Source organism: Mustela erminea, chromosome 21 (assembly GCF_009829155.1).
Source record: "Mustela erminea isolate mMusErm1 chromosome 21, mMusErm1.Pri, whole genome shotgun sequence".
NCBI classification, from domain to species: domain Eukaryota; kingdom Metazoa; phylum Chordata; class Mammalia; order Carnivora; family Mustelidae; genus Mustela; species Mustela erminea.
Genome location: NC_045634.1, coordinates 16,548,499 through 16,561,221, shown reverse-complemented (window position 1 = coordinate 16,561,221; position 12,723 = coordinate 16,548,499). Strand labels below are relative to the sequence as shown.

The following is a 12,723-nucleotide window of genomic DNA, read 5'->3' as shown; positions in this document are numbered from 1 at the left end:
CAATTTGTCTTTCCACAGACGCTATCTTGTCTGCTACAAACTCTTCTCACGGGTCCTTACAGTGTGATGCCAAGCAATGTTGCCTCCCCCCAGGTACACCTTATCATGCACCAGTTGAACCAGTGCTATACTCAGCTAACATGGCAACAGAATAATGTGCAAAGGTAATGTGTTTCTTAGGAGCAGTAAAACTGTGTAGTAAATGCTAAAACTGAGCATGTGTTTTATAGTTATCTTCTGGGGGGAAAAGGACATGAGCAGAATTGAATATTCAAACGTTTGAAAATTTTACTAACAATGATTTGCCCGATGTTCCCTTTTAATACTGTAGACTTTAGTTTTTAAAAATTTTCAGTGTTCGGGGCACCTGGGTGGCTCAGTGGATTAAGCCTCCGCCTTCAGCTCAGGTCATGATCTCAGGGTCCTGGGATCGAGCCCTGCATCAGGCTCTCTGCTCCGCAGGGAGCCTGCTTCCCTCTCTCTCTGCCTACTTGTGACCTCTCTCTCTGTCAAATAAATAAAATCTTTAAAAAAAATTTTTTTTCAGTGTTCAACTTAACACTTATATCAGGTGATCTGTATGGTATGTAAATTATATCTTGGTAAAATTCTTAATAACAAAAATATATGAGTTTCTTATAGTTATGCTTTTTATCTGGTCAAAGTGGTAAGTGCGGTTCTTGTTCCAAAGGCCAAGTTATCGAAGTAAGCCGGCAGGACAAGCAGATGTTTGTTGTAGTAAATATTAAAACAGTCCATCTCTTTGGCATGCTCTTGAATCACTTTTTCCATGTACTTTTCTATGAAGGTATTGTAAATAGACCGTAATATAACTGATTTGTAAGTTACTAACTTCTTAAATATTTGTAGGTTGAAACAAATGCTAAATGAACTTATGCGCCAACAAAATCAGCACCCAGAAAAACCTGGAAGCAAGGAAAGAGGCAGCAGTGCATCACACCCTTCTTCTCCCAGTTTATTTTGTCCTTTCAGCTTTCCACCACAGCCTGTAAATCTGTTTAACCTACCCGGATTTACTAATATTTCATCATTTACACCAAGTAAGTGACTACAAACTTAAGAGGAAATAAATAAATGCAAAGTGCTTGACAATATTCTCCATGTCTATAATAAACTCCATGTCTATTGCATGGAGTTTAATTGGTCTCTTCTGGAATGGTAGGAGGTATATGCAAAGAAAGTTATGAACTTTTCTACATTGATTCTTTGTGGTGAAAACTTAAGCTTGCAGTGGTTGCTAATAAAATTAAATCAACTACTTACGAGAGGCTGCTTAGTCTTATAACTTTGAATTAATTTAGCAACTATTTATAAAGGAAGAAGGGTATTAACCTATCCTGTGGCCGCTGCACATCGGGCACTGTGTGGTTAGGGAGGATACGTTATAGACTAAGGTTTAGCTTAGGCTTAAATTTAATTTTATTTAGCTTTGGCTTTTATTTTTTCTGCACCTGTTATGTCTCAGATACCACATAAATGACTGGGATTCACATGAGTAAAATGAACGCTTAAAGTCATTTAGAATCTAGTGAGGAAGCTAAGGATGTCAGTAGGTGCTCTGTGCAGTGCCATAGGGATGGTAGCAATGGTACAAATGAGGGAAGTTGCCTTTCCTTAGGGCAGGAAATTATCAGCAGGTCTCTCCCCCCACTCCCTCCGGAAAGCATGTTATTTAAAGAATGAAGAAAATTTATTTCCAGGGATATTAGAGGAGAAAGGACTTCCTAATCAGTGGATCCGCTGAGAGTTACAAAGCAGTGAAAGAGTGTATCACATAGGGAATTTAGAGGTCATTAAGTATGGCTAGTGTCCAGGGCCTTAGCAGGGGAAGAGTAATTGATACAGCTAGAGAGCAGCAGAGACTTTCTGTGCAATTCAAAGGAGCTTAGACTTTCTTTTGCCTTCCAGAGGGGTCACTGAAGGATTTGGGGCAGGGGGATAGCATGAGATTTCTGTTTTAGGCATATCACATTAGTAATAGTGTTGCAGAGATTTGAGAGAGGAGCCAAGAGTATCCTTTGGTGAATAGGAAACCAAAGGCTGTTTGTTGTAGTAATACCAGAGAAAGGACAGCTTGATCTAAGCCATTGGCAGGAGAGGTAAGAACTAGGAGTAAATCAAAAGACTTTCTAAAGGTAGAATAAATTAAGTGATCAGTTAGATGAGGTGAGTCATGAAGGAAGTGGAATTGAAGGTGTTTGCCAGGGAATATAGGAGGAGAAAAAGGGTTGGAAGGGCTGGAGGGCTTTGTGAATATAAATCAATAAAAATAGCAGTGTATTTTCTTAGCAGGATTATAAAAATAATAGCATTAACACATTTAACAAGCGTTTTAGTTCTTGAGCACTGATCAATATCGGCAGCAAACGTTTTTTGTGTGGCTTTCTAGGTAACAGATAATATTAAAAATAGCTCAGGCAGTTCCTTTACACCAATATGCCTCATGCCTGTGGCAGCCCTGGGCAAAGACTATTCATTCTTCACAAACTAATATTGTGAAGCCTTTTCCACCCCTTTTCCCCCACCAAGTTGTTAGTAGCCCCTTGCAAATATATCTCATACGCACTGTGTGGTAAGAACTTAGTTCTATTCTAGCTTCCCAGTTAAAGTAGAGTAGGAAGAATATAAGCTTTGGAGTTGTGCAGACCTGAGATCTGACCTCCTCTTGCATTTACCAGCTGTTTAATCTTTGAGGCGGTTTTCTTCCTGGTAAAATTAATTTAATACCTATGTCATAGTGTTGTTTGAGCATTAAACGAAATAACATGTAAATAAATAATCCTCATCCCTTCAGAGCTAAAAAGTTAGAAGTAATAGTACTTGACATTCATTAGCTTACCCGGTACCAGACGCTTATAGGTATTTACCTGTTAACTTTGTTTAGTCATCAGTGCCAAAAAGCTAGTGGGCTGAACTGTAAACCATGATTGAACAAATGAATATTAGTTTATTTTAACAGTTACTTGTTTTGGTGGATTAGAGTGACACATTTAATTAAAACTGTGTTTTAATTTTGTATTAAGGCCTTTAGGTACTTCTTTTATTGTTGTCTTACCTATTTCTTTATTAGGTATGAATTTCAGCCCTTTATTTCCTTCTAATTTTGGAGATTTTTCTCAGAATATTTCTACACCCACTGAACAGCAGCAACCATTAGCCCAGAATTCTTCAGGGAAAACAGAATATATGGCTTTTCCAAAACCTTTTGAAAGCAGTTCTTCTGTTGGAGCAGAAAAACAAAGGTACTTGACTGTGAACCTAATCCATTATTTTCTTAAATGTTACTTATATGATTATATCTAATTATATTTAATTTGCAAACACAGGAAGGATACTTGTTATTGTTTGGCTTGTTAGCATTAAGAATATTAAACTGATACTTTACCAGGTGTCTCAGGCATACATCTGCCACTAATCCTGATAATAGGAATAATTCATTGTTTTGATCAGAGTGAAGGATAAGACCTGACCTATAAAATGTCTCTGACCCATAAAATGTCTCTTGTCTTGATTTGATATCTGTCCTTAAGTTCACGTTAGGGCTAGAAACTAATATTAACTACTAGGTGATAGTTTTAAAGTGATGGCTCCTTGATTCATAGCTTCTGATTAGAATACGTTCTTAAGGCCTTTCTGAATGTAATGTTGAGCACTATTACATTATTGATAGATGCTCTCAGTCATAGTCAGGATTTCTTTCTCTGTTTCTCAGTGTTAACATATTTTTTTCCTCAGTGTTATTATTTTTTAATATGATAGTCTTCCCACATAAAATTTTTGACTCAGATAGTGTAAGACTAGTTGGTTGAGTCAGGTCAATCATTCTATATATTTATAGCTAAATAAATAACATTCTTAATGATTGTGCTAATCCAGAAAATGATTTTGATAGCCAGCTGGTAAAACTATAGTCTTTTTATTGTTACTCGTACTTACTTAAGAAAAAAACTTTTTAGGATGAAAAATTAGAGGTCAGTTCAGCCTATACTTCTGTGAGAAGTATCTCTTTGATTTTGTCTTTGCAGACCTTTACAAATATAAAAGTCACATCACTTTTCTCTTTAGTTGTATGATTGGGCATGTGTTGGAGCACTTAAGTAATCATTTTGGCTCTATTTAATTATTAAATCATGGATTTTTTTTTTTAACCTGATTAAACAAAACCTCTTAGAATTCAACTGTATTTGACTCTAGGAATCCTATGGTTGACCTCCCTGACTTTTTCTTAGATCTACTAACCACTTCTTTCAATTAAACATCCTATTGCTCTTTAAAAGTACTCCGTTGTCAGAGCCTAACGGTGTTTAGGGCTCAGTTGCCATTCAGAAATGATGTTTGAGTGAATTTCCATCATAAGCAATAAACATTTGTTCAAAGCTTTAGTAAATAGCTTTGCTGTTGTAAGGTCCCTACTTTATTATTATCCACATTTTATATATAATTAATAGTAAAAAAGGGTGGATTTGGATTATTAATATTGAGATATTTGACCTACTTCAGATTAGACATCATTTCCCCCAAATGTCAGCTGACTTTAATGGCTAGAGATAACAAGAGGTCAGATGAAACATTGTAGTGAGCTGGGGTCAGAAAACTTATATTGGAAAGGGCTTGATGATAAATATTGCAGACCATTTATTTCTGCCATTTTTGCATGAAAGCAGCCATAAACAATATGTGAACAAGCAGCTGTGTTCCAATAACACCTTATCTATGAGTACTGAAATGTGAATTTTACATAATTTCTGTCACAAACAATTTTTCTTCCTTTGATTTTTTTCAACCATTTAAGAATATAAGAATATTTTATTTTACTTTTTGTAAGAATCATTTTAGGGGCACCTGGGTCGCTCAGTCAACTGAGTGTCCCAACTCTTGATTTCGGCTTGGGTCATGATCTCGTGGGTGGGACCAGGCAAGCCTCAGGTTGGGCTTTGTGCTAAATCTGCTTGAGATTCTTTCTCTCCCTCTCCCTCTGCCCTCCCCCTTCTCCTAAAATAAATTTAAAAATCCTTTTTTTTCCTTTCAAAAGAAAGAATCATTTTAGCTCTCAGGCCATACAGAAATAGCTAGCAGGCTGAATTTGGCCTGCCGACTATAGGTTTGCTAATCTTGTGTTAATTTGAAACCTGGAGGTCAGTGTCTCCTAAATCATGTTCTTCAGAACACTATTGTTCATGTCAGATTCTGTGATAAAAATTTTGGACATTTTGCTCACTATGTTCACTTCTAAGACATTTGTATAGGACATTGGCATGTTTAAAGTTTTGAGAAACCTTGCAGATATGTTTAACTTTGTCTCTTGTTTGCCAAATTTAGATGGTCAGCAAATACCTTTTAACATATTAAATGATGTCAGTGTTTAGCAGATAAAATTTGGAAAATGACACGAGACCAATAGAACTAAACTGTACTTAATGAATGGAGGAATAAATTATGAGTTGCATGGACAGTTGTTTTCACCAATTCCAGTTCTATTTTGAACTGCTTTTGGTGACACAAATTTGTGTATATTGCCTCCCGTCTACAACATACAACTCTTTCTCAGCTCTTTCTCCAAGTGTTTTTTTTTCTTGTATATTCCATTGTTTTTTAAAATTTTTCTTTCCCACTCTTTTTCATCATGAGTGCTAGATCTTTTGATTGCAGCTTTTGCCAGTGAAAATGGTTTAGTGAGAAGGGTCTGATACTAAAGTTTAAAGGGGCCCCTGGGTCACTAAGTTAAGCATTCAACTCTTAATTTTAGCTCAGGTCATATCTTAGTGTTGTGAGATCGAGCCCCGTTTTGGGCTCCACGCTGGGTGTGGAACCTGCTTAAGATTCTCTCTCTGGGGTGTCTGGGTAGCTCAGTCAGTTAAGTTTCAGACTTCAGGTCATGATCTCAGGGTCCTGAGATTGAGTCCTCTGTTGGGCTCCACACTCAGTGGGGAGCGTGCTTGTCCCTTTGTCCTTTCCCCTGTTTGTACTCTGTTTCTCTCTCTCAAATAAATAAAATCTTAAAAAAAAAAAAGATTCTCCCTCTCAGGAAAATATTTAAGGACATTAACCTGTATAATATTTACATATTTAATGTATATTTTATGAAAATGTTTTTAGAGCCTGTTAATGTTTTTATTTGCCTAAATCTATTTACTATATCTGCAGTTTTCCAGTAAACATAGAACTCTGTCATCATATCTGTAAAAATTTATTTTCATTGGTAAGGAATCAAAAACAGCCCGAAGAGGAGGTGGAAAACAGTAGGACACCATGGTTATATGACCAAGAAGGTGATGTAGAAAAACCATTTATCAAGACTGGATTTCCAGTGTCTGTAGAGAAAACTACAAATAGTAATCGCAAAAATCAATTAGATACCAGCCGGAGAAGACGCCAGTTTGATGAAGAGTCATTAGAAAGCTTTAGCAGTATGCCTGATCCAGTGGATCCAACAACAGTAACCAAAACATTCAAGACAAGGAAAGCATCTGCACAGGCCAGCCTGGCATCTAAAGATAAAACTCCTAAATCAAAGAGTAAGAAAAGGCATTCTACTCAGCTGAAAAGCAGAGTTAAAAATATTGGTAAGTGTCAAAATTTGTTGAATATTGATCGGTGTAAATGTTGATAACTTTATTTTGGCACGTTGACTTACTTCATTTCATTGTGGCTAAATGGAGAAGCACTGTTCTAGGCCTAGTTGAATAAAGTTACTTTTAGTCACCTTCATAAGTTTTTATATAAAATTTATCAAATAGGGTTTAATGTTGTAGATATTCTTGTATTTCCTGTGTGTGTGGTTACTACAAGCTTAGAAGATGTTTTGTAAATCTTGTAGGTTACTAAAGGTTGCCAGAGGGCTGAATTTTTACTGTTGTTCATTCTTTTCACATTCTATTTTACATTCTTTTTACATCTTATCCTACATCCAACACTTTGTTATGATTTCTGGTGAAACCACTTCTAAAACAAGTTTGCTCTTAGTCCTTACGGAAGTTAAATTAATAAGATGAAACATTAACCCTTGTTTTATTGAATCTTCTCATTGGATAGCCTATCAAAGTTCTTTTAATAGTGTTAACTACATGCCATTTAAAAAAAAATAGGCTTTTCGAATTTTGAAGGATTTATTCAAGTCTGATGCTAGGTAGAAATAGTTTTATTAACTAGAATCTGAAATATTAGAATTAAAGGATCCTCCTTTAAGTTTGCTAGGGATGCTTTTCAGCTTTTTGAGAGGTTGTTCTGCGTTCAAGGAGATTGTACTTAGTGCTTAAGGACAACGTATTTAAGACTTACAATCAGAAAACTTTGAAAAGTCACCATATACAGCTCACTCTCTTGGAAGCTCCCAATATATGCAAGGATATGAGGTCCTAGGAAACCCTATGGTAAAAAATCCACTTGTAAATATTTGCAGCCTTCATAGTAGCCATTTTTGGTTAGTGAAACATTTGAAAAATCTGATGAAACCTGGGTGTAAGAAAGACTACCTACTCTTTTATTTCATTTCAGTTCTTATAACCTTCATGTCCTTGGCTCCTACTGCTGCTCCCATCTAAAGAGTCTGATTTGATGGTGAAACAAGCAGATTTGAGCAGGGATGATAATTTTCTCAGCACACATGTTATTATCTTTGAAAATATTTTATCATTATAGGTTTGGGAGGAGCTGATTTTATGTAGCAGATTAGTGATACAAATGAATGAAAATCCAACTACTCTGCTTTCTCCAAGATGGCTCTTGGTGCCACCAGAGAACACTTAAGTAGATAATGAACCATGGCCATGTTTAGAGAGTGGCCCTTTGGATAACTCATTGAACTTCCTATCTCTGTTACCTTACCCCAACAGAAATGCTTTTTTTTTGGCCATATGAATAAATGAAGAAGCACTAATAACTTATTTTATAGCATTTTCTCATTCAGCCAGTTAAATGTGCTAGGACAGTGATTCTTAAATTTTAATTTTTCTCCATGAGAATCTTGTTTAAAGGCAGACTGATTCTGTCTGGGTAGGGACCCAAAGGTCTATATTTCTAACAAGTTTCCATGTCTTGTTGATCTTGGTTTGTGAATTTCATCCTAAGTAGCAGGGTCTTAGGGAACCCTTAAGCCAGCAAATGGCCATATCTACCTAAACCTAGAAATAATTGGCATATTTATTTTTGAAACCCCTTTATTTTGAGGAATTACGGTTCCGTATATATAATTCAGCTTTTTTCTTTCAAGGCAAAGACTGATGTTCTGATCTATGTGCCCTCTTCCATTACAAGTGTAAAAATACCTGCCAGAAACACAATATACACATTTGTTCGACAGGCATTCAAGATGATCTGTCAGTGAAAGCCCTACTTTAAGACACACACAAAAATCAAAGACTTGATAGAATCTAACTAATATATGCAGAGTCAAGCTAATATGGAGCAAAATCAAATCAGTCAGCTAAACCCTTGCTATCCAAAGTGGGAACTATGGACAAGTAGCATCAGTATCTGTCTGGAGCTTAATAAAAATGCATGCTTGGGTCCCACCTTATACCAACTGAATTAATACACATTGCTTTTCAGTGTGCATTTTAGCAAGATTCTAGATGTTTTCAATATGAAAATGTGCTCATTGAAGTCTGGGAGGCACTGATCTAGACCACTGCTATTTTATGGGATAAGAATAGCCATGATTTCTTAGAAAATGGGATATTTACTAGTCTTTAATATAGGTGGATGTAGAGAATATTGGAAGGCATTCTAAACTGTAGTAACAATGAAAAAAAGTTTAGAGGCGGGAAAAGAAGATGAGAGCAGTTGGGGAAGGCAATAGGATATGAGAAATAGACCAGTGTGGTGGGACAGGAGTTGCTCTCTTGAGAGAGGCAGCACAGCAAGTTATGCTGTACCAGATCTACTAGATTGAACTGTTTATATATGTTTTTGCACTTGGGGACAGTTTTCAGAGGTAGCATGCTAAATCTTCATTGAACTTAGTTTCTACTGATGGTAACATATATTAATCTTTAGAAGGTCTTTATATGTAAAGTTACATATCACTGCATGTGAAGTAAGGTTTTACAAATTATGTGATAGTGATAATCATCTTTTAAACTTAAATTCCAATTCAGACTTTCTGAGTTGAGCATGTTTCCTTGCCTTTCTGTGTGCTTCAGGTATCAGACCTGTAATCTGGCTACACACTACCAGGTCCATTTCCTTTTTTGATGCTATCAGAGAGCAGTGGGATCATATAATCTAGATCTTCTTCATTCTTTTCTTTGAAAATTGGATAGAAGTGTTAATATACTGTAACCATCCCTGAGTCTTTTCATTTCTCTTCTCTTCCCTTTCCTTTGTTTATGAATGAAGATTGAGATGAAATGGATGCCAGTTGTTAGGAAGGGCAAGGCCTGACAGATGTGGCCAGGAAAGAAACAATCCTTTTTAGATTCAGAGAGCTGATTATTTACATAGGCAGAGAAAGTAAGGGTAGCTGGAAGTCCCCACTCCCTGTGTTCTTGTCCTGTGGGCCACAAGGGGAAGACTGAAACCGAAGAGGCCAGGTGACCATTACAGCCTGAGTGGTGGGACCCCTGTTGTTGAGGAGCCAGTATTGTGCTGCAGCTGCTACTGACCACTCTGTAGTCTGGAGGTGTGTCCTCAGAGTGTGAGAAAGAAAGGTCTCCTCTTTCCTCAGAAATGAGGAGGAGATGAGAACCTCTTCATGACAGATTTACAGATGGCCAAGTAGCAGTTCCTCACAAGCCTCCTGTGTTCTTGTGTTCCGTGCTCCAGGAGGATCATCAGGCCTTCTGCCAAGACTTAGGCTCAGCTGCAGTTCAGTCTTTACCTTTGTGGCCTGTGTGGATATGTGTAAGGTCTCCAGGGTGCCACCAGAGGACATGGCTGAGCTGTGTCCCTAAAGTGGAGACATAGCTTGAAGTACTCTTTTTTCTGACTGTCTCGCCACTGGTGCTGAGAAAAACAGATTGTTTGCAAGGTACAGAGTGACAAATGGGATAGGAGGTCACACCTTTCCGCTAATGACCGTTATGTGGTGGTGGTGGTGGTGGTAGACTAGCTGGCCTAGCCAGTGTAACTCTGAGGTATCATTAACCTTCATTAATTCCTATTTATCTATTACTTTTGGCAGTTATGTACCCTTATTTGGTGAACCTGTTTATGGTAAGGTCAAAAGTAACCCAAGAGGGCTCCTTTTCTGAGAGAGCAAAAAAGAAATCAGGAACCCAAATATGAGATGATAATGTCCTAACTTGAATGACGTTCTTAAAAATAAAAAGGGAAGGTTAACTCCAGATTGGATATGACAGAGAGTAAACTGACAGTATATTGGGAACTTACTTGTTATTCGTAGAGCAGCTGTTGTGGTCTGGGGACTGTAATAGCAAGGCTTTAGATTCTGTTGGCTCATTCAGTGAATGTCAGGGGCGAAGATCAGAGCTCTACCGTTCCCGGAGAAAACTTGGTTGGCGGGCCAACATCCAGGCCCCTCCTATTCTTGACACCTCCCTTCCTTCCAAGAATAGCAGGCTTTTGTCACTTCAAGGTACTAATGGGAAAGTACAAGTAGGTGGCATTCCCCCTACCTTGCATCTGGGAGAGCATTTGCCTTTGCAGCCGAGGAGACTGAATAGAGAAGCTTCTTCTTACTATCTCGATGTCTGACAACTTGCTAGCAAAAACACTGCTTTACCATAGGAGTGAGACTTCCAAGAGTACTGTCAGCATGCCAGGGCAGCTATCCAGCAGTTGGGTCCAGCCTTAAGGGCAGATATGAGTCCTGACTAGCCCAGTGAATGTAAGAATGCATGTAAAAGGGACCAATAGCCAGAGAGAAGACAGAAAGCAGAACACTAGAACAGGTAAAAGCAAGTAAAAGCAGTTATTGAAGGATATACACCCTTGAACAAAATCATAAAAAAACAGGCAGATTGAGTTGTAACAAATTCTGTAGAACTAAAAACATTTTTAGTTCTGTAGAACTAAAAACATTTAATGTTTAGACTGTTCAAAAAAGAGGATGGTATTAAGTCCCAAATTACTGGCCTAGAAAATTGAGGGAAAGAATTAATGCTATTGTACAGAGCAGAAAATACTAAGATAAGATCAAGAGGAAAATGATTAGAGGCTCGATGACAAATTTTGGAGATATATAGGGAATACTAAAGGAGGAGAAAAAACAGGTGGAAAGGCACTAATTAAATAAATAATAATAAAGGGGAATCTTTAATGAAGAAAGACTGATGACTGCAGATCAAAACACCTAACTGTTGTCCAGCCAGGAGGCAAGGGGTAAAAGATACACATACCTCCATGTATATTCTGACAAAATTGCTTAATTCCAAGGAAAAAGTAAAAATCTAGTAAGCTTCCAGACTGCAAGAACAAATTTCATACAATGAGAAAGAACCAAACTGACATCAGACAAGAGAAGAAATAGAAGAAAGTGAAATAATGTCCAAAAAAAGTACTGCAACTCAAGAATCCTATATTCAAACTAGAGCCTTCACTTGTCATAGTGAAAAGATCTTGGTGCATCTTACCTGAGGAAAACAACAGAAACAACATATGAATCAAGATTAGACACCTTTATAGGGAAAGGTGAAAAGGGGAGATAATAGTTCAGTAAAGAAAATAGTAGATCAGGGAGACGAACCATGAGAGACGCTTCATCTCACAAAACAAACTGAGGGTTGCCAAGGGGAGGGGGGTAAGGAGAGGGAGGTAAGTTATGTGCTATGGAGGAGGGGGGTAAGTTGTGTGCTATGAAGTGTTTAAACCTGGCGATTCACAGACCTGTACCCCTGGGGCTAATGATACATTATATGTTAATAAAAAGTAAAAAATTATATTTAAAAAAAAAGAATTAACTTTCGTGGGTGCCTGGGTGGCTCAGTCGTTAAGCATCTGGCTTTGGCTCAGGTCACCATCCCAGGGTTCTGGGATCAAGCCCCACATCGGGCTCCCTGCTCGGCGGGAGGCCTGCTTCCCCCTCTCCTACTCCCCCTGCTTGTGCTCCTTCTCTCACTGTCTCTCTATCAAATAAATAATTAAAAAAAAAAAACAGTAGATCAATCTCAGTTACTAATATAAATTCGAAAGTAAAATATTAGCCAATTTAATCTCCCAGTATATCAAAAAGAGTATCAGACTGTTGTCAATAGGGTTTATTACAGAAATGTAGTCATGGTTCATTATCAGGAAATCTGTCAACATAATTTTCATGTCAAGAAATTGGAGGACAGAAGTCCTATAACAGGACTTATATTATCTCATCTAGCAGTAGATGAGATAAAATTTGAAGTCATTTCTAATAAAAATCACAAGTAAAATGCATCTAAGTAGACAGTTACTTAATAATTAAAATAATGAAAGCTGTTAGCTAATGCCAGTCACAAATGACATTGTAAATGAAAATACTCCAAATATAATCTACATCAAAATTAGAAATTAATCAGGGATTCCCTCTGCACCACCATTGTTATCTAACATTGTTTGGAAAATATTATGACAAGAAATTAAATAATTGGCATAAATATTGAAGAAGGAGGAAAAACAAATTTTTACTTTTTCTGAGAAAGCCCAAGAAACACTGGAAAATAGCTACTAAAGTTAACAAAGTAAATTGGTAAAGCAGCTGGTTATGAAATAAGTTTGCAAATATTTTTCTCTATCCTAGTAACACTCAGTAGAATGGAAGTGGGGGGAAATAGT

The 12,723-nt window shown here is 37.2% G+C and overlaps 1 protein-coding gene across 33 annotated transcripts in view; it reads left to right on the top strand.

Moving 5' to 3' along the window:
* The window catches only part of PCM1 (pericentriolar material 1), an 82,075-nt gene that overhangs the window by 36,030 nt on the left and 33,322 nt on the right, over positions 1 to 12,723 (top strand). For all 33 annotated transcript variants that reach the window (XM_032329373.1, XM_032329380.1, XM_032329378.1 and 30 more), the window contains 4 exons: positions 19 to 164; positions 871 to 1,061; positions 3,092 to 3,263; positions 6,226 to 6,584. In XM_032329373.1, the coding sequence (XP_032185264.1) occupies positions 19 to 164; positions 871 to 1,061; positions 3,092 to 3,263; positions 6,226 to 6,584 (868 nt within the window). The remainder of the gene's footprint in view (positions 1 to 18; positions 165 to 870; positions 1,062 to 3,091; positions 3,264 to 6,225; positions 6,585 to 12,723) is intronic.